Here is a 21,205-nt window from a genome sequence, read left to right as displayed (position 1 = left end):
CCCCCAGAACGTGGAGATGGGGGGCGGGACGGGACAAGGACACCCCAAGAACCCCAGATAAGGGGGGGGGGGGGCAAGGACACCAGGAGCCCCAAGATGGGGGGGGGGACACAGGGACAAGGACACCTCAGGACTCCCAAAGCCTTAAGACACGAGGTCGAGGTCACCTCCCCCGCCCCAGACCCCCAAGATCGGGGGGGGGGAAGACCAAGGACACCCCCAAACTCTGAGACAGGGGGCCGAGGACACCCCACCAACCTCAGACCCCCCCAAGATGATGGGGGGGGGGGGGCGGGGGGGAATGAGGACACCCTGGGACCCTCAAGAGTTCCGAGACGGTGGGGGACGAGGCCACCTCAAGACCCCCAAAGCCTTGAGATCGGTCACCGTCACCCCGCCCCACCCCCCCCAGACCCCCACGATGGGGTGGGGGGGGGTGGAAGGGGGGCACCCCAAGGCCCCCCCTCCCACCTCAGGCTCTAAGACTGGGGGGGGGATGAGGACACCTAAACCCCCCCCCCCCCACCCCAGACCCAGAAGATGGGGTGCAGGGGGACACCAAGGACACCCCAAGCTCCCCCCCCCCGGAAGCTCTAAGACAGGGGGGATGAGGACACCCCACCACAGCCAGACCCCCAACGTTGGGGGGGGGGAGGGGGGGGGACGCTGAGGACACCAAGGCCCCCCCCCCCGCCCAAGACTGGAGATGTTTGAGGAGCCATTCTCAGCCCAGAACCTGGTGTGGGCAGCAGGAGCCGCGCCACCCCCCCACCCCCGGCATGGTCCCAAAAAGGTCCAAACCCCACCCCAAGCCCCCCCCAGACCAGGTTTTGGGGGGGGGGGGGGGGGCGGGGGGTTGAGGCGGGGGGGGGGGGGGGGGGGGCGGCGCTAGACGGGCAGGATCTGCTCCAGGAGGGTCTTGGAAGACGGGGGGATCCTGTCGGGGAACTTGACCTCGAACTCGATGATGAGGTCCCCGCGCTGGTCGGGGGAGCGGGGGTAGGGCAGCCCCTCCCCCGGGATGCGGCGCTTCACCCCCGGCTTCAGCACGTCCTTGAAGACCATGGGGATGGTGCGGCCGTCCAGGGTGGGGGTGTTGACCGTGCAGCCGCAGAGGGCCTGGGGGAGGAGAGTGCGGGGTGCCGCTCGTCACGACCACGCCACCAAGCTCCACCACCCACACAACGACCACCCATCACGTCCCCACTGCCACCAAGACCCACCACCCAACCACCCATCACGTCCCCACTGCCACCAAGACCCACCACCCAACCACCCATCACGTCCCCACTGCCACCAAGACCCACCACCCAACCACCCATCACGTCCCCACTGCCACCAAGACCCACCACCCATCACGTCCCCACTGCCACCAAGACCCCCCACCCAACCACCCATCACGTCCCCACTGCCACCAAGACCCCCCACCCAACCACCCATCATGTCCCCACTGCCACCAAGACCCCCCACCCAACCACCCATCACATCCCCACTGCCACCAAGACCAACCACCCATCACGTTCCTACTGACACCAAGATCCACCACCCACCACGGCCCCACTGCCACCCAGACCAACCACCCATCACGTTCCTACTCACACCAAGACCCACCACCCAACCACCCATCATGTTCCTACTGCCACCAAGACCCCCCACCCAACCACCCATCACGTCCCCACTGCCACCAAGACCAACCACCCATCACGTTCCTACTGACACCAAGATCCACCACCCATCACGGCCCCACTGCCACCCAGACCAACCACCCATCACGTTCCTACTCACACCAAGACCCACCACCCAACCACCCATCATGTTCCTACTGCCACCAAGACCCACCACCCAACCACCCATCACGTCCCCACTGCCACCAAGACCAACCACCCATCACGTTCCTACTGACACCAAGATCCACCACCCATCACGGCCCCACTGCCACCCAGACCAACCACCCATCACGGCCCCACTACCAAGACCCCTCACCCAACCACCCATCATGTCCCTACTGCCACTAAGACCCACCACCCAACCACCCATCACGTCCCCACTGCCACCCAGACCAACCACCCATCACGTCCCCACTGCCACCAAGACCGACTGCCCACTCACTCGTGCCTCCACGACCAAGATCCACCACCCAACCATCTATCGTGTCCCCGCCACCACCCAGACCAACCGCCTAACCACCCATCACGTCCCCACCAGCAAGACCCGCTCTCCATCACATCCTCACCACCAAGGCTCAGACAATCACCTGCCACATCCCAATCATCCATCGCGCCCCCACCACCCACATCCACCATCCATCGTGTCCCCACCACCCACATCCACCAGCCAACAACCTATCATGCCTCTACTAACAAGACCAACCGCCCCACCATGTTCCTACCACCCACCAAGACCAACTGCCCAGACAACCACCCCTGGTCCCCACCACCCAGACCCACCACCCCCCGCATCCCCACCCCCTAGACAACCACTTGTCACGTCCCCACCACCGAGACCGACTGCCCAGACCACCACCCATTGTGTCCATGCTACCAAGACAACCAACCTTGGTCCCCATCACCAAGACCTAACCTAGACCCCCACCAAGACCTAATTATGTCCCTACCAGGCCCTGCATCTCCGCCACCAAGGCCAAGCACCTAAACAACCACCCATGTGACATCCCCACCAGCAAGATCCACCAGCCGTCATGTCCTCACCAAGACCAAGCGCCCCCTGCATTCCCACCACCCAGAAAACCACCCATCACGTCCCCACCGCCCAGACCAACCCACCCCGCTGCGTCCCTGCCACCTCCACCAAGACCAACCCACTTCTAATGACCCCACCACCACCAAGACCAACTGCCCAGACAACCACTCGTCACGTCCCCCCTTAGATCCACCACGCGTCATGCCCTCACCAAGACCAACCGCCCCTGCGTCCCCACCACCCAGTCCTCCACTCGTCACAAGATGTCCCCACCACCAAGACTCAGCACCCAGACCAACCGCCCATCATATCCCCACCACCAAGACAAACCCACCCATGATGTCTCCACCACGACCAACCCGCCCTTGACATCCCCACCACCACGACCAACCCGCCCTTGACATCCCCACCACCATCACCGCCAAGACCAACCTGCCCTTGACATCCCCACCACCATCACCGCCAAGACCAACCTGCCCTTGACTTCCCCCTCAAGACCACGACCAACCCGCCACCACCAAGACCCCTCCTGCCCCTGACTTCCCCTCAAAACCCTGACCAACCCGCCCTTGACATCCCCACCACTACCACCACAACCAACCCGCCCTTGACGTCACCATCAAGACCTTGACTGACGAACCCACCCATTTCGACCACCCACCTCACGGAGGCTGATCTTCGCCGGGTAGATAATGTCCGAGCCCTCCCGGCGGAAAACGCCGTGAGGTTTGTCTTTGAGGACAAAGACGACGTCAGCGGGAATGTTGTTGGGGGTCTGGTCGCCCTCCTTGGGGAAGGTGATCTTGGTGCCCTCCTTCCAACCTCGCTTCACCTCGATGGTGAGGATCTTGTCCTCGTTACGCACCGTCTTCCCATCAGGGTTGAGACGCTTGTGGGAGATCTTCATCTTCTTGGTGCAACCGGTGTAGATCTCCTCCAGGGAGACCTTCAGGTCGTACAGAACCGGGGGGTCTTGCTTACGGCAGGCACCTTCTGGTCCTCCTCGACCCCGAGGGAAGCTGACGCTACCGAAACCTCCCACGTGGAAAGCGGTGAAAGCGTCGTCACCATCGTCGTCATCCCCGTTGCGTTGGACGAAGAAGGTGTCGAAGGGGTTGCGACCGTCGAAGAATTCGGCGAACATGGCGTGGGGGTCGCCCCGGAAAGTGTAGGTGAAGGTGGGGCCATTGGATCCCCCTGGCCCGGAGGTCGGGGCTCCTCCTTTCAGCCCTAGAAAGAAGGGGGGGAAGGTGTCCCAGATGTCCCCATCAGCCCCCCCGCCCCAGGAAACCGGAGGTGGCCCTGGTAGGTCGCCGAAGCTCCCTGGCGCGTTACCGGCCGGGGCAGGGCGTGGGGCGAGACGCGGGCAGGGCGTGGGGCAGGTGAGGGTGTGGGGCGGGCGTGGGGCAGGCGGACGGGCGGTGGCGGCGGTCTGGCGCGGCCCCAGCGCCGGGAGCGGGAACCGGTTCTGCTCGGGCGCCGGAGGACGCGGCGCAGACAGACGCCGCTGACGGCCTCGGCCAGGCCCCAACAGGCCCAGCCGGATCCATCACCACCAACCCCCCCCCCGGCACGCCCCGGCACGGCTCCCGGCAGCCCCCGGGCCCCAGCCCCACAGAGGCGTCACCCCCCCCGCCTCAAGCTCCCCCACCCCCCACCCCACCGCCCGCCCCCCATTCCCGCAGGTGTCTCCCCTCCCTTTCCCCCCAGATTGCCACCCACGCTGTCTGCCACCCCCCCAGACCCCCAACCCTGCCGCCTCTCACCCCCCCAGACCCCCAACCCCGCTGCCTGCCTTTACCCTGACCCCCCCGACCCACACCACGCTGACCCTCTGACATCCCCCCCCTACCCCTGCCCATCCCTCCCAGCCTGTCACACCCCCCCGTCTTTCCCCCAGAGCCCCCCACACCCCCACCTGCCCCCCCCCGCCTTCACACTGACCCCCGCCTTCACCAGGACCCCCCCCGCCTTCACCCCCCAGCCCACCTTCAGCCCCACACCCACCCTCTCCTCCCCACACCCCCCAAATCCGCAACCCCCCCACCCTACCTTCACCCTGACCCTCACCCCCCCCAACCCCCCTACTGTCACCCTGACCCCCACCCCCCGCAAACCCTTGCCCTATTTTCACCCTGCCCCCCCCAGCCTATCCCCCCACTTCACCCTGTCCCCCCCCCCAACCCTGACCCCCACCCTGCCTGCACCCTGACCCCCCCCACACCTGCCTCTCCCTTCACCCTGCCCCCCTCCGGCCTATTCCCCCACTTTACCCTGTCCCCCCCCAAACCCTGACCCCCACCCTGACACCCCCACCAGCCTGTGTCTCCCCCCACTTCACCCTGCCCCCCCCACCTGCCTGTCGTCCCCCCCGCCTTCATCCTGACACCCCCCGGCCTCTGATCCCCCCCTCCTTCCACCCAGCTCCCCCCTGACCCCCAGCCTGCCTGCACCCTCATGCCCCCCAACTCTGATCCCCCCCCTTCACCCTGACCCCCCCCCCCCGCTTGCCTCCCCCCCTTCACCCTGTCCCCCCCCTTGCCTGCACCCTGACCCCCCCCAACTCTGATCCCTCCCTTCACCCTGCCCCCCCCCCCCCCATCTCCCTGACACCCCCCCACCTGCCCCCCCCCGGCGCGGCCGCTCACCCTCCTCCCCGTACTTGTCGAAGATCTCCCGCTTCTTGGGGTCGCTGAGGACGTCGTAGGCCTCGGCCACCTCCTTGAAGCGCTCCTCGGCCCCGGGCTCCTTGTTCTTGTCGGGGTGGAAGCGCAGGGCCTGCCGGCGGTAGGCCCGCCGGATGTCCTCGGCCGAGGCGCCGCGGGCCAGCCCCAGCGTGCGGTAATAGTCCTTCCCCATCGCGCCGGGCCCCGCCGCCGCCTCCCGCCGCCGCCTCCCGCCGCCGCCTCACTGAGGGGCCGCCGGAACCTTCCAGAGCCCGCCGCCCGCCGCGCCACGCCCCCCCGCCGCCGGGCCAATCAAGGCGCGCTACGTCACGGAGGGGCGGGGAGAAGGGGGCGGGGGCGAGGGGTTTGCGCCTGAGCGGAGGCGTTGCGCTGCCGGGGGGGCGGGGCTGGAGGGAGGCCCCGCCCCTTTCCCGCCCCCGCCGCCCGTTGCCCTGGAAACGGGGGGGGGGGATTCCGTCACCATAGCAACCGGTGCACGGAGAGATGGCTGTCCTCATCGCTATGGCAACCGTCACCTGGAGACGTGGCTGTCCCTGTCACCATGGCAACCGGTACACGGAGAGATGCTGTTCCTGTTGCCATAGCAACCGACACCCAGAGACATGGATGTCCCCATCACCATGGCAACCACTACACGTAGAGATGGGGGGGGTGTCTGTCCCCGTCACCATGGCAACCAGTACATGGAGAGATGGCTGTCCTCATCACCATAGCAACCGTCACTTGCGGGTGTCTTTCCCCGTCGCCATGGCAACCGTCACCTGGCGGGATGGCAGTCCTGTCACCATAGCAACCGCTACCCAGAGGGCCAGGCCATCCCTGTCACCCACTGTCACCCACAGCGACACCCTGTTCTCGTCAGCCACAGCCACTGCCACCCTCCGTGACACCCTGCCCTTGTCACCCATGGCAACTGTCACCCTGAGGGACAGCCCATCCCTGTCACCCACAGTGACAACCCTGCCACCCACAGACAAGGCCACCCTCAGTGACACTCTGTCCCTGTCACCCATGGGGACAGCCTTTCCATGTCACCCAGGGCCACTGTCACCCTGAGGGACAGCCTGTCCTGTCACTCATCGTGACCACCCTCTCACCCGCAGGCCACTGTCACCCAAAGAGACAGCCCATCCCTGTCACCATGGCAACTGTCACACCGGGGGGTGGCTGTCCCTGCCACCCACCATGACAGCTCTGTTGCCCACAAGCCACCGTCACCTACAGTGACACCCTGCCCCTGTCACCCATAGTCTCTTGTCACCAGGGTGACCGCCCCGTCCTGCCATCCCCAGCCACCATCCCTGTCACTGCAGGGTGTCCCCTGTGTCCCCTCCCGTGTCCCCTAACGATGTCCCCACAGGGGTGCCCGGTTCGGGTGACACCCGGGGCGCAGACACCCGCAAGACAGCCGGGTGGGGACACGGGGACACGGGTGGACACAGAGATGCAGGAACCACGGGACGCCGGGGACGGGGACAGGGGGACACGGTGGGGACGGGGACATGGGGACAGGGGGATGAGGGGACACGGGGACACTGAGGGGACGCGGGGTCGTTGGGGCAGAGCCTGGGGGGGAGGGGGACACACGCAGCGCCTGTGCCCCAAAGTGTCCCCATGCCTCGATGGGTCCCCATGTGTCCCGTCATGCCCCGCCCTGTCCCCTCCTTCCCCCATCTGTGTCCCCTGCGTCCCATTATGTCCCCATGGTGTCCCCATGTCCCGTGTCCCTGTGTCCCCATGGTGTCCCCATGTGCCCATGTCCCCCATATACCCACGTCCCCATGTCCCCAGGACCCCAAGTTCCCTGTCCCCATGGTGTCCCCATGTCCCTGTGTCCCATGTGTTCCATGTCCCCTGTCCCCATGTCCCCATATCCCCCTGTCCCATGTCCCCTTGTCCCCGTGTCCACTTGCCCCTATGTCCCCCTGCAACATGTCCCCCGTCCCCATGTCCCTTGTCCCCCTGTCCCCCTGTCCCCATGTCCCCCTGTCCCTTGTCCCCATGTCCCCCTGTCCCCATATGCTCCCTGTCCCCCTGTCCCCACGTCCCCCTGTCCTTTGTCCCCCTGTCCCCCTGTCCCCACGTCCCCCTGTCCCTTGTCCCCCTGTCCCCCTGTCCCCACGTCCCCAGCGGTGCTGTCACCCCACCCCGCAGGCCCCGCCCACCCCCGAGGCCCCGCCCCCCGCCTCGCTCCTCCAGGTGTTCCCCTGCCCATTGGCTGCCTCCGCCGTCACTCCGCGCCCCGCCTCCGCTTCCTATTGGCCGCGGAGCTGTCAGGCGTTCCCGTTACCGTGGAAACAAGCGGGGCGGGGAGAAGGCGAGCGCCGGAGGGGGCGTGTCCGCCGGGACCGCGGGCGCTGATTGGCTGCGTGCCACCAGCCCGCGCGGCGGCGATTGGCGGCGGCGCGGGCCCCGCCCTCCAGGTGCAGCGGCCGGGTCACGTAGGGGGGGAGCGGGCGGCAGGCGGGAGTAGGCGGCGGCGGAGCGGCGGCGGCGGCGGCCATGAAGCACTACGAGGTGAGGCCCCGGCCCCGCTTCCCCCGTCCCTCCGGTGTCCCTTCACGGCTCCGGCCCCGGCCCCGCCGACCCCGCTCCGTTCCCTGCGGGCCGCCGCCGCCCTTCCGCGCATGCGCCGGGGCGCCCTGGGCCGCACACCGCGCCTGCGTGCGGCGGCGGCGGGACACTGCGCCTGCGTGCGGCGGCCGGGGGTTGGGGGGGGGGCGGAGGGCACTGCGCACGCGTGCGCGCCTCAGGTGGGGGCCCGGTGCGCGCATGCGCACGAGGGGGGGGGGTCACGGGGGGGTGTCCGCGCATGCGCAGCAGGAGGCGTCGGGGCCGCGCGTGCGCAGTGGGGGGTGTCAGGGCGCGGCCTGGGCGCGGGTTCGTCCCTCCGGTGAGGCCTGGCCCGGTCCGACGGGCCCGGGGATGGTTCCGCGGGGCCCCGAGATGGTTCTATGGGGCCCAGGCTTGTTCAGCGGGGCCCAGCCACCCCCCAACCCCCCCCCGCCGCCCTCCGGGCCCATCCCGCCGGGCCTTGCCCAGGCCTGTCGTGGCCGCGCCTCGCCCAGCACACCCTGTCGCAACAGCCGGCGGGGGGGGGGGGGGGTGGTTGGCGCCGGTGACGGCAACGGGTGTGGCGGCCGCCCACGGACCCTTCCCGCGGCGGGGGGGGGACGGACGGACGACAGTGAGGTGTTGCCCCCGGGGGGGTGGGGGGGGTCTCCTCAGTGATGGCGTTGGGGGGGGGGGGGTCGGGGGGAAATAACAGGCCCGGCTGCCTGCACCGGCAGGGCTCTCCCCCCGCCCCCGCTCCCTGCCCGCCGCGGGTTGCGGGGGGGGGGGGGAGGGGGGGCGGCGCGGAGAACGGCAGCGCCGGGGCTGGCAGGGCGGTTCCTGCCCGCGGCGCTGCCGGCCCCAGCCTGCCCGGCCCGTCGGGCAGCCTGCCGAGCCCCGCGGGCGGGGGCGAGCTCAATGGTACCCCCCCGCCCCCCTCCACACACCCCCCAACTCCGCAGTGTCACCCCCCCCGGGAGAGGGGGGGGGGGCGGCTGTGGCACTGTCACAGCCCCAAGGTCCCCACGCTCACAAACCGGGGGGGGGGGGGGGGGGGGGGGTGACAGGCGCACACACAGAGACACCCCCGGGTGGCCCCGTCCCGCTGGCGGCGCCAGGGCCGCGGGCGGATGTTTGTCATAGCTCGGCGGTGACGGTGTCGCCGCCCCGGGGGGGGGGAACGGGAAGAGCCAAAATAAACCTTCCCCCCCCCCCCCCTCCCCTCCCCGCCCCCCGGCGCTGTCACTGTCACTGCGCTCGGGGCACCCTCATGCCTCATTTGGCATGTCCCTGCGGGGAGGGGGGGGGTGTGTGTGTGTGTGTGTCACATCCTGGGGGTGGGAGACACCCCCCCACCCCCGCCATTGGGGTGACGTACCCCATCCTCATCAGGGCAGCGCTGTCCCCACTGGAGTGTCACAGGGTGACATAACCTTGTCCCCACCGAGGCGTCCCAAAGGGTGACAGACACACACACACCCACCCACACACACCCCCGTCCCCATCATGGTGTCACGGAGGTGACAGAGCCCCATCCTCGTTGGGGTGACCCAGGGGTGCCGTACCCCCGGCGCCGCATCGGGGTGTCACGGGGTGACAGACCCTCTGTCCCTGTCAGAGTGTCCTGGGGGGGGGGGGGTGACGGGTGACGTACCTCGGTCTCTTTTGGGGTGTCCCCAGGTTTGACATACTGGCGTCCCCCTCGGGGTGTCACAGGGGTGACAGACCCCTGTCCCTACCAAGGTGTCACGGAGTGACAGACCTCTGTCCTCACTGGGGTGTCACAGGGCAACATACCTCTGTCTCCGTCATGGTGTCCCCTGTCCCCGGGGGTGACAGACCCCCCTGTCCCCATTGTCACAGAGGTGACACACCCATATCCCTGTTGGAGCGTCACAAGGTGACGTAACCGTGTCCCCGTCAGGGTGTCCCCAGGGGTGACAGACCCCCGTCCCCATCACAGTGGCAGAGGGTGACATACCTCCGTCCCCATCGTGGTGTCCCCAGGGGTGACAGACCCCTGTCCCCATCGCGGTATCACAGGGTGACATAGCTCTGTCCCCATCGTGGTGTCCCCAGAGGTGACAGACCTCTGTCCCCATCGTGGTGTTCTCCAGGGGTGACAGACCCCTGTCCCCGTCACGGTGTTGCACGGTGACATAGGCCCGTCCCTCCCCAGGGTGACCCAGGGGTGACATCCAGCCACGTGGCTGCGCTTCGGCCAGGCCTGTCCCCACCCTCGTGCCACCGAGGGCCTTGGGGACCTTGGAGACCTGGGGGTGTTGGCGGGGGGGGGGGGGGGGTCAAGCCTTACCTCCACCCTCGCCACGCTCACGTCCCCTCCGTCCCCACCTGTCCCTTCCCGGGCGCTGGGTGACTCTGTCCCTCCTGTGGCCACCTCCAGGGCCACCTCCAGGGCTACCAGGGCCAAGAGCCACCCCAGGGTGGGGGGGGCCAGGTTTATATTTAGCAGTTCCCCGGGGACCGATCGGGTTTCGGCTGGGCGCGCCGGCGTCCCCGCGGCGTCCCTTGGGGGCTGGTGACATGGAGGGAGCGGGGTTGCCCCGCGAGGGGGGCCAGGTGTCCCCGTCCCCTGTCCTGGCGCTGTGGCGCCAGGCTCCCCCCGTCAAGAAGGTGAAGAAAGCCGTCCTCTTCTTCGAGGTGGAGATCCTGGATGCCCGGACGCGGGAGAAGCTCTGCTTCCTCGATAAGGTACCTGGAGAGGGGAGGGGGACGTCCCCTCCCCCTTGTCCCCTGTCCCCCTCGGTGGGGAGGTGGGGGAAGGGGAAACTGAGGCGGGGGTGTCCCAGCAGCCCCTCGACGCCTTCTTGGTTGTCCGCAGGTGGAGCCCCACGCCACCATCGCCGAGATCAAGAGCCTCTTCAACAAGGCCCGTACGTACAAACAGGGATGGGGACCCTCCGATGGGGACCCTGGTGGCAGCTGGGGGCCCTCCATGGGGCAGTGGGGACCCTCATCATGGCTGGGGACCCATTCTGGGGCCATCACGGTCACCATCGTGACCAGGGACCCATGACGGGGCTGTGGGGACCCCTCAGCCTGGCTGGGGACCCATCACGGGGCGATGGGTACTCCCATCATGGTGTGGTGGGGACCTTTGTCCCCACCTGTGGACTGGCCACAGGGCCATCACGGTCAATGTCATGGCTGGGGATCCATCACAGGGTGGTGGGGACCCTCGTGGGCAGCTGGGGACCTGTCACGGGGCCGTTGTGGTCACCATTGTGACCGGGGACCTGTCACGGGGCCGTGGGGACCCTCAGTGTGGCTGAGGACCCATCACGGGGCCATGGGGACCCCCAGCATGGGGTGGTGGGGACCCTTGTCACAGCTGGGGGCTGGTCACAGTGCCATCATGGTCAGCATCGTGGCTGGGGACTCATCATGGGGCCATGCGGACCCACGTTGCAGCTGGGGACCTGTCACGGGGCCGTCATGGTCACCATTGTGACCACAGGCCCGTCATGGGGCCTTGGGGACCTTCATTGTGGCTTGGGACAGTTCATGGGGCCATGGGGACCTCCATGATGGTGTGGTGGGGACACTCATCATGACCAGGGACCCATCATGTGGCCATCGTGGTCACTGTCATGGCCGGGGACCCATCACAGGGCCATCACGGTCTCCATCATGGCTTGGGACCTGTCACTGCGTGGTGGGGACCCTCGTCATTGCCAGGGCCGTGGGGACCCCTGTTGTGTCTGGGGACCCTTCATGGGGACACTGGGGTCCCCATAGTGACCAGGGACCCATCGCATGTCCCTGGGAAACCCCCGTTGTGACCAGAGACCTGTCATGGGGCCACCACGGTCCCCATCATGACTGAAGACCCTCCACGGGGACCCCTGTCACGGCTGCGGACCCATCCTGGGGTTGTGGGGACCCCCACTGTGACAAGGGACACATCACGGGGCTGTGGAGACTGCCACTGTGGTCAGGGACCCGTCACAGGGCCACCACGGTCCCCATTGTCACCAGGGACCTGTCACGGGGCTGTGGTGACCCCCATTGTGGCTAGAGACCTGCCTTGCGGCCATGGGGACCCCTGTCATGGCTGGAGACCCTTCATGGGGACATTGAGGTCCCCGTAGTGACCGGGGACCCATCATGGGGCCTTGGGGACCCCCCTCGTCACGAGGGCCCTGTCCCGGTGCCATCGCTGTCCCCACCGCGCCTGTGTCCCCGCAGTGCCACCGACGCCGTCGCTTCTCTCCTGCAGATCCCCAGTGGTACCCGGCCAGACAGTCCCTGCGCCTGGACCCCAGTGAGTGCCACCGCGACGGGGTGTCCCCGAGGTGTCCCCAAGGTGTCCCCAACCCTGTCGGGGTAGGGGGTCACCAGGGCGCGTGTCCCTGCAGAGGGCAGGTCCCTGAAGGACGAGGACGTGCTGCAGAACCTGCCCGTGGGCACCACCGCCACCTTCTACTTCCGCGACCTGGGCGCCCAGATCAGCTGGGTGACGGTGAGGCGTCCAGCTGTCCCTCTGTCCCTCCCTCTGTCCCTCCGTCCATCCCTCTGTCCCTCCCTCTGTCCCTCCATCCCTCTGTCCCTCCGTCCATCCTGTTGTCCCTCCCTCTGTCCGTCCTCTGTCCCTCCGTCCATCCTGTTGTCCCTCCCTCTGTCCCTCCCTCTGTCCCTCTGTCCCTCCATCCATCCTGTTGTCCCTCCCTCTGTCCCTCTGTCCATCCCTCTGTCCCTCTCTCTGTCCCTCCGTCCATCCTGTTGTCCCTCCCTCTGTCCCTCCGTCCATCCTGTTGTCCCCCCCTCTGTCCCTCTGTCCCTCTGTCCGTCCATCCATCCTGTTGTCCCGCCCTCTGTCCCTCCTTCTGTCCCTCTGTCTGTCCCTCTGTTCCACCATCCATCCGTCTGTCCCTCTGTTCCTGTCCCACCATCTATCCCTCTGTCCCTCTGTCCCTCCATCCATCCTGTTGTCCCCCCCTCTGTCCCTCCATCCCTCTGTCCCTCCCTCTGTCCTTGTCTGTCCCTCTGTCTGTCCATCCCTCCATCCGCTTCTCTGTCCTTCCACCCCTCTCTCCATCCCTGTCCCCCTCCATCCACTCCCCTGTCCCCGCGTCCCTCTGTCTGTCCCTCTGTCCGTCCCTGTCCCCCTCCACCCACTCCTGTCCCTGTGTCCCTCTGTCCATCTGTGTCCCCGTGTCCCTCTGTCTGTCCCTCTGTCTGTCCCTGTGCCCCTCCATCCACTCCCCTGTCCCCATGTCCCTCTGTCTGTCCCTCTGTCCGTCCCTGTCCCCCTCCACCCACTCCTGTCCCTGTGTCCCTCTGTCCATCTGTGTCCCCGTGTCCCTCTGTCTGTCCCTCTGTCCATCCCTGTCCCCCTCCATCCACTCCTCAGTCTCCGTGTCCCTCTGTCCATCCGTGTCCCCCTGTCCATCCGTGTCCCCATGTCCCTCTGTCCATCCATCTGTCCATCCCTGTCCCCCTGCATCCAATTCTCTGTCCCCACGTCCCTCTGTCTGTTCCCGTTTCCCTCTGTCCATCTGTGTCCCTCTGTCTGTCCCTCTGTCGATCCCTGTCCCCCTCCATCGACTCCTCTGTCCCCGTGTCCCTCTGTCCATCCCTCTGTCCCTCAAACCCCCATCCCTCTGTCTGTGTCCCCGTCCCTGCCTCCCTCTGTGCGTCCCCGTGTCCCTCTGTCCGTCCCTCTGTCCCTCCAGCCCCAACCTCCTCCACCCCCTGCCCCTCCACGTGCCCCTCGTCCCTCCGTGTGGCCTCGTGTCCCTCCGCGTGTCCCCCCGTCCATCTCTCCGTCCACGTGCCCCTCGTCCCTCCGCGTGTCCCCATGTCCCTCTGCGTGTCCCCATGTCCCTCCGCGTGTCCCCCCATCTGTCTCTCTGTCCACGTGCCCGTGTCCCTCCGCGTGTCCCCCCGTCCGTCTCTCTGTCCACGTGCCCGTGTCCCTCCGCGTGTCCCCCCGTCCATCTCTCCGTCCACGTGCCCCTCGTCCCTCCGCGTGTCCCCTCGTCCCTCCGCGTGTCCCCATGTCCCTCCGCGTGTCCCCCCATCTGTCTCTCTGTCCACGTGCCCGTGTCCCTCCGCGTGTCCCCCCGTCCATCTCTCTGTTCACGTGCCCTTTGTCCCTCCATATGTCCCCGTGTCCCTCCGTGTGCCCCCCCGTCCATCTCTCTGTTCACGTACCCCTCGTCCCTCTGCATGTCCCCGTGTCCCTCCGCATGCTCCCCCGTCCGTCTCTCCGTCCACGTGCCCCTCGTCCCTCCGCATGTCCCCGTGTCCCTCCGCATGTCCCCCTGTCCGTCTCTCCATCCACGTGCCCCTTGTCCCTCCACGTGTCCCCATGTCCCTCCGCTTGTCCCCTTGTCTGTCTCTCTGTCCACGTGGCCCTCGTCCCTCTGCATGTCCCCATGTCCCTCCGCATGTTCCCCCATCCGTCTCTCTGTCCACGTACCCCTCGTCCTTCTGCATGTCCTCGTGTCCCTCTGCATGTCCCCCTGTCCCTCCGCATGCTCCCCCGTCCGTCTCTCCATCCACGTGCCCCTCGTCCCTCCGCATGTCCCTGTGTCCCTCCGCGTGTCCCCCCGTCCGTCTCTCTCTGTTCATGTACCCCTCGTCCCTCCACGTGTCCTCGTGTCCCTCCGCATGTTCCCATGTCCCTCCGCATGTTCCCCCGTCCGTCTCTCTGTTCACGTACCCCTCGTCCTTCTGCATGTCCCCGTGTCCCTCCGCGTGTCCCCTCGTCTGTCTCTCCATCCACGTGCCCCTCGTCCCTCCGCATGTCCCCATGTCCCTCCGCTTGTCCCCCCGACCGTCTCTCCGTCCAAGTGCCCCTCGTCCCTCCACGTGTCCCCGTGTCCCTCCGCGTGCCCCCCTGTCCGTCTCTCTGTCCACGTGCCCCTCGTCCCTTCGCGTGTCCCCTTGTCTCTCCGCATGTCCCCGTGTCCCTCCGCATGTCCCCGTGTCCCTCCGCGTGCCCCCCATCCGTCTCTCCATCCACGTGCCCCTCGTCCCTCCGCGTGTCCCCGTGTCCCTCCGCGTGCCCCCCATCCGTCTCTCCATCCACGTGCCCCTCGTCCCTCCGCGTGTCCCCGTGTCCCTCCGCGTGTCCCCTCATCTGTCTCTCCATCCACGTGCCCCTCGTCCCTCCGCGTGTCCCCATGTCCCTCCGCGTGCCCCCCTGTCCGTCTCTCCATCCACGTGCCCCTCGTCCCTCCACGTGTCCCCATGTCCCTCCGCGTGTCCCCGTGTCCCTCCGCGTGCCCCCCATCCGTCTCTCCATCCACGTGCCCCTCGTCCCTCCGCGTGTCCCCATGTCCCTCCGCGTGTCCCCTCATCTGTCTCTCCATCCACGTGCCCCTCGTCCCTCCGCATGTCCCCATGTCCCTCCGCTTGTCCCCCCGACCGTCTCTCCGTCCAAGTGCCCCTCGTCCCTCCGCGTGCCCCCTCATCCCTCTGCGTGCCCCCCCGTCCATCTCTCCATCCACGTGCCCCTTGTCCCTCCGCGTGTCCCTGTGTCCCTCCGCGTGTCCCCGTGTCCCTCCGCGTGCCCCCCCCCGTCCATCTCTCCGTCCGTCCCTCCCCCCGCAGGTCTTCCTGACGGAGTACGCGGGGCCGCTGCTCATCTACCTGCTCTTCTACTTCCGCGTCCCCTTCCTCTACGGCCCCCGCTACGACTTCACTGCCAGCCGCCACGCCGTCGTCCAGTCAGTGGGGGGGGGCCGGGGGGCCTGGGGGGCTCGGGGGGGATTTTGGGGCTCGGGGGGGGTTTGGAGGGTTCTGGGAGACGGGGGAGTTGCCCCAGGGGGGCTGGAGGTCATGTTTGGGGGCCAGAAGGCTGATTTGGGGGTCATAGGACATGGGGGGGCGGAGGGGCGCTGCCTGGGGGGGGGCTGTTATGGGATGTCCACATCTTCGGGGGGGCTGAAGTGGGGGGTCATGAGTTGGGGGGGGGGGCAGTGCCTGAGGGGCTGAATTGGGGGTTCTCTTATCGGGGGGGAAAGGGTGGGGCTGAACTGGGGGGGGTCGTGAGATGTGGCGGGGGGGTGCTGCCTGAGGGGCTGAATTGGGGGTCCTCAGTTGGGGGGGGCTGCTCTGGGGGGGACTGAATTGGGGGTCCTGAGACGGGGGGGGGGGGGCAGGGGGGGGAGGGCTGAATTGGGGGTCATGAGACTGGGGGAGGGGGCTACTGGGGGGGGTGGAGGGGAGGGTCCTGGGCCATGTTTGGGGGGGGGGGGTGGTCATGGGGCTGAATTGGGGGTTATAAAACTTGGGGGGCTGTGCTGGGGGGGCTCGGGGGGCTGTTTGGGGGCGGGGGGGCTGAATTGGGGCTCCTGAGACCTTGAGGGGGCTTCTCTGGGGGGCTGAGGATGGGGGGGGGGGGGGGGGGGGCTATGTGGGGGGGGGGCTGATTTGGGGCAGGGGGGCTGAAGTGGGGACCCTGAGACCTGGCGGGGGGGTGGGGGGGGGCTCGGGGGGAGTGTCCCACACCCCCCCCCCGGGGACGGCAGTGAGGGGCCAGCGGGGGGACAACAGCCAGCGCGGCCGGGGACAGGGGGTCCTGGGAGGGCGGGGGGAGCCATGGGGTGTGTGTCCCCCTTGGTGGGGGGGGGGTGGGGGTGTGTCCCCATGTCCCCTGTTGTGTCGTGTGTGTCCCCCCCCCCCCCCGTCCCCCGTCCCCCCCCCAGCCTGGCGTGTGGCTGTCACTCCTTCCACTACATCAAGCGCCTGCTGGAGACGCTCTTCGTCCACCGCTTCTCCCACGGCACCATGCCCCTGCGCAACATCTTCAAGGTGACACCCGCGTCACCCCCCCCTCCCCCCCCGCTGTCCCCTCCTTGGTGACACCCGCATCACATCCCCCCCCCCCCCCCCCCCCGTCGTCCCCCCCCACCGTCCCCTGCTCCGTGTCCCCTTTGGCCACCCTCTTCCCCCCCCCCCCCCCGCCCTGGGGTGGCCCTGGCATCTGGTTGTCCCCAGGTGTCACCGCCGCCACCGCGTGGTGGCCCCTCTCGGTTGTCCCCAACCCGCCCCCCCCCCCGCTTTCCACCCCCCCCCCAACTCCCCCCCCCCCCCACAGAACTGCACCTACTACTGGGGCTTCGCCGCCTGGATGGCCTATTACATCAACCACCCGCTGTACACCCCCCCCGGTGAGTGTCACCGTCACCGTCACCCGTCACCGTCACCCTCCCTGTCCCCTGTCACGCCAACCGCCCCCCCTGTACGCCCCCCCCCCCCGTGTCCCCTGTTGGGGGGGAAAACCCCACCCCCCCGTGTCCCCTCTTCTGCCTTTGTCCCCTGTTGAGGGGGACAAAGGTGTCCCTGACACCCCCCCCCAGTGTCCCCTCTTCTCCCTTTGTCCCCTGGGGGGGGGACACCACGGTGGGGGGGGGGGTGGTCGGTGTCCCTGACCCCCCCACCCCGTGTCCCGTCTTCTCCCTTTGTCCCCTGTAGGGGGGACACCACGGCAGAGGGGGGGGTCGGTGTCCCTGACCCCCCCGCCCCATGTCCCCTCTTCTCCCTTTGTCCCCTGTTGGGGGGACACTGGGGGGGGGTGGCAGTGTCCCTGACCCCCCCCGTCCCGTGTCCCCTCTTCTCCCTTTGTCCCCTGTGGGGGGGACACCACGGTGGGGGGGGGGGGGGTGGCAGTGTCCCTGACCCCCCCTGTCCCGTGTCCCCTCTTCTCCCTTTGTCCCCTGTGGGGGGGACACCACGGCGGGGGGGGGGGTCGGTGTCCCTAACACTCCCCCCCCGTGTCCCCTCTTCTCCCTTTGTCCCCTGGGGGGGGACACCACGGCGAGGGGGGGTGTTGGTGTCCCTGACCCCCCACCATGTCCCCTCTTCTCCCTTTCTCCCCTGTGGGGGGGACACCGGGGGGGTGGGTCGGTGTCCCTAACACCCCCCCCCGTGTCCCCCAGCCTACGGTGACGAGCAGGTGAAGCTGGCGCTCGCCGTCTTCCTGGTGGGTGCTGGGGCATATGGGGGGGGGACACACACGGGGTGCTGGGGGGGGGCAGTGTCCCAGTGGGCGCTGGGGGGACACTGGGGTGCCGGGGGGGGTGCTGAGGGGGGCATTGGGGTGCTGGGGTGGGTCCCAGTGGGTGCCGGGGGGGGGCAGATGGGTGCTGTGTGGGCCGGGGGGGTGCAGTTGGGTGCCGGGGGGGGCAGATGGGTGCTGTGTGGGCCGGGGGGGTGCAGTTGGGTGCCGGGGGGGGGCAGATGGGTGCTGTGTGGGCCGGGGGGGTGCAGTTGGGTGCCGGGGGGGGGGCAGATGGGTGCTGTGTGGGCCGGGGGGGTGCAGTCAGGTGCTGGGGGGGGGCAGATGGGTGCTGTGTGGGCCGAGGGGGTGCAGTTGGGTGCCGGGGGGGGGGGCAGATGGGTGCTGTGTGGGCCGGGGGGGTGCAGTCAGGTGCTGGGGGGGGGCAGATGGGTGCTGTGTGGGCCGAGGGGGTGCAGTTGGGTGCCGGGGGGGGGGGCAGATGGGTGCTGTGTGGGCCGGGGGGGTGCAGTTGGGTGCCGGGGGGGGGGGCAGATGGGTGCTGTGTGGGCCGGGGGGGTGCAGTTGGGTGCCGGGGGGGGGGGCAGATGGGTGCTGTGTGGGCCGAGGGGGTGCAGTTGGGTGCCGGGGGGGGGGGCAGATGGGTGCTGTGTGGGCCGGGGGGGTGCAGTCAGGTGCTGGGGGGGGGGCAGATGGGTGCTGTGTGGGCCGGGGGGGTGCAGTTGGGTGCTGGGGGGGGCAGATGGGTGCTGTGTGGGCCGGGGGGTGCAGTTGGGTGCCGGGGGGGGGCAGATGGGTGCTGTGTGGGCTGGGGGGGTGCAGTGGGGTGCTGGTGGTGGGGGGGGGGGGCAAGCTGGGGTGGGGGGGAAAGGGGGAGGCCGGGTGCTGCCCACAGCTCAGGGCGCCCCCCCCCCGACGTCGTGTGTGTCCCCCCCCAGTTCTGCCAACTCGGCAACTTCTCCATCCACGTGGCCCTGCGGAACCTGCGCCCCGGCCGGTGAGGGGACACCGCGGGGGGGGGACACACACACACACGCGTGGGCTGGGGGGGGCGGGGGGGGGGGGCACAGGGCTGCGCACACGCGTGTGCTGGTGCCCAGGCGTGTTCCTCGGGCGGCGCAGGAATCGGGGGGGGGGACACACGACCCCGCACACGCATGTGAGAGCACCCGCTTGGGGGGGGGGGGGGGTGTCCCATGCGCGTGTTGGATTGCACACGCGTGTGGCGGGGGCGGGGGGGGGGCACACATGACGCTGCACACGCGTGTGAGAGCACGCGTGGGGCCGGGGCGGGGGGGGCCTCAGGGAGGAGACGTGATGGGGCAGAGGCCTGGGCGGGGGGGGGGGTGTGTGTGGGGGGGGGTGGTACATGGGACACACACGCGTGGGGGGGTGACACGCGTGTGCCGGGGGGGGGGTCGCACACACAGGCTCCAAGACGCGGAAGATCCCGTACCCCACCCGCAACCCCTTCACCTGGCTCTTCCTCCTCGTCTCCTGCCCCAACTACACCTACGAGGTGGGGGGGGGCACTGGGGGGGGCGGGGGGGGGCGACACTGCCCTTGGGGGAGGGGGCGTTTTGGGGGGGGGGGAGCACTTGAGGTTTGGGACAGCACTGGGCCGGGGTGGGAGGGGGCATGTTGAGGGCAGTGGGAGGGTGACACTGCTCGGGGGGGGGGGGGGGGGGCAACATTGCTGGGGGGGTATCTGGGGGGGGGGGATGTGGGGGGCACTGGAGCTGGGGGGGGGACACTGCCCTGGGGGGGGTGTTTGCGGGGGGAGCACTTGGGGTTTGGGACAGCACTGGGCGGGGGGGGGGGGGGGGTGACACTGTGACACTGCTGGGGGGGGGTGGGGGCATGTGGGGGGCACTGGGGGGGGGGCGACACTGCTCGGGGGGGGGCAACATTGCTGGGGGGGTATCTGGGGGGGGGGGCATGGGGGGGGCACTGGAGGTGGGGGACACTGCCCTGGGTGGGGCATTTTGGGGGGGAGCACTTGGGGTTTGGGACAGCACTGGGGGGGGGGTGACACTGCTGGGGGGGGAGGGAGACACAACATTGCTGGGGGGGGGGGGCATGTGGGGGCACTGGGGGGGGGTGACACTGCCCTGGGGGGGGCGTTTTGGGGGGGGGGAACACTTGGGGTTTGGGACAGCACTGGGCGGGGGGGGAGGTGACACTGCTGGGGGGGGGTGGGGGCATGTTGGGGGGCACTGGGGGGGGCGACACTGCTCGGGGTGGGGGGGCAACATTGCTGGGGGGGTATCTGGGGGGGGGATGTGGGGGGCACTGGAGGGGGGGGACACTGCCCTGGGGGGGGCATTTTGGGGGGGAGCACTTGGGGTTTGGGACAGCACTGGGGGGGGGAGTGACACTGCGGGGGGGGGGGGGGACGACACAACATTGCTGGGGGGGGGCATGTGGGGGGCACGTGGGGGGCACGGGGTGGGGACGCTGCCCTGGGGGGGGCGTTTTGGGGGGAGCACTTGGGGTTTGGGACAGCACTGGGTGGGGGGGGGAGGTGACACTGCTGGGGGGGGGTGGGGGCATGTTAGAGGGCACTGGGGGGGGACGACACTGCTCGGGGGGGGCAACATTGCTGGGGGGGTATCTGGGGGGGGGCATGGGGGGGGTACTGGAGCTGGGGGGGGGACACTGCCCTTGGGGGAGGAGGCATTTGGGGGGGGAGCACTTGGGGTTTGGGACAGCACTGGGTGGGGGGGGGGGGGTGACACTGCTGGGGGGGGGTGGGGGCATGTGGGGGGCACTGGGGGGGGCGACACTGCTCGGGGGGGGGGAAATTGCTGGGGGGGTATTGGGGGGAGGGGCACTGCTGGGGGGTGAGGGGGCACCTCTGCGGGGGGGGGGCACCTCCTGGGGGGCTGGCATTGCTGGGGGGGGGGGGCACCAATGCCCTGGGGGGGGGGAGCTGCCACCCCTAATGGGTGCTGCCCCCCCCCCCCCAGGTCGGGTCCTGGATTGGCTTCACCATCATGACCCAGTGTCTGCCCGGTGAGCGGGGGGGGGGGGGGCCACCCGGGGGGGCACCCTTTTGGGGGGGGGGGGGCACCCTGATTGGAGGGGGGGGGCACCCTGGGGTCCCCACGTCCTGTCTCTCCCCACCCACCCCCCCAACATGTCCCCTGTGTCGTTCCCCCCCCCTCCAGGGTTTCCCCGTCTCCCCCAGGGTCCCCATGTCGTCCCCCCCCCCCGGGCCCTGTATTTCCCCCCCGGGGGTTATTGTCCCCCCCCCCTCAGCTGCCCAAGTCCC

At 69.0% G+C, this 21,205-nt stretch overlaps 2 protein-coding genes across 7 annotated transcripts; one reads left to right on the top strand and one right to left on the bottom strand.

Moving 5' to 3' along the window:
- Nucleotides 1-866: 866 nt before the first annotated feature.
- On the bottom strand, nucleotides 867-10,343 carry DNAJB1 (DnaJ heat shock protein family (Hsp40) member B1). Of its 5 annotated transcripts, none has more exons than XM_074571884.1 (4): nucleotides 10,255-10,343; nucleotides 5,349-6,148; nucleotides 3,362-3,930; nucleotides 867-1,119 (listed from the first exon to the last, which is right to left on the bottom strand). In XM_074571884.1, exons 2-4 carry the CDS (start codon nucleotides 5,557-5,559, stop codon nucleotides 889-891), a joined length of 1,011 nt encoding a protein of 336 aa, XP_074427985.1. In that variant the 5' UTR covers nucleotides 5,560-6,148; nucleotides 10,255-10,343; the 3' UTR covers nucleotides 867-888. The 5 variants fall into 5 exon arrangements, with proteins under 5 accessions (XP_074427985.1, XP_074427986.1, XP_074427987.1 ...); XM_074571885.1 differs by lacking the exon at nucleotides 10,255-10,343 and adding an exon at nucleotides 9,922-10,201; XM_074571886.1 differs by lacking the exon at nucleotides 10,255-10,343 and adding an exon at nucleotides 7,678-7,784.
- On the top strand, nucleotides 7,809-21,010 carry LOC141737234 (very-long-chain enoyl-CoA reductase-like). 2 transcript variants are annotated; one of them, XM_074571889.1, is made up of 12 exons: nucleotides 7,809-7,904; nucleotides 10,602-10,652; nucleotides 10,783-10,834; nucleotides 12,181-12,225; nucleotides 12,320-12,423; nucleotides 15,522-15,637; nucleotides 16,619-16,724; nucleotides 17,011-17,083; nucleotides 17,852-17,895; nucleotides 18,870-18,928; nucleotides 19,362-19,450; nucleotides 20,901-21,010. In XM_074571889.1, exons 1-12 carry the CDS (start codon nucleotides 7,890-7,892, stop codon nucleotides 20,948-20,950), a joined length of 804 nt encoding a protein of 267 aa, XP_074427990.1. In that variant the 5' UTR covers nucleotides 7,809-7,889; the 3' UTR covers nucleotides 20,951-21,010. The 2 variants fall into 2 exon arrangements, with proteins under 2 accessions (XP_074427990.1, XP_074427989.1); XM_074571888.1 differs by lacking the exon at nucleotides 7,809-7,904 and having other exon boundaries at nucleotides 10,280-10,652.
- Nucleotides 21,011-21,205: the final 195 nt, after the last annotated feature.

Source organism: Larus michahellis, unplaced genomic scaffold (assembly GCF_964199755.1).
Source record: "Larus michahellis unplaced genomic scaffold, bLarMic1.1 SCAFFOLD_325, whole genome shotgun sequence".
Taxonomy (NCBI): domain Eukaryota; kingdom Metazoa; phylum Chordata; class Aves; order Charadriiformes; family Laridae; genus Larus; species Larus michahellis.
The sequence above is the reverse complement of the archived record's forward strand: the minus strand, read 5'-3'. Positions and strand labels throughout refer to the sequence as shown.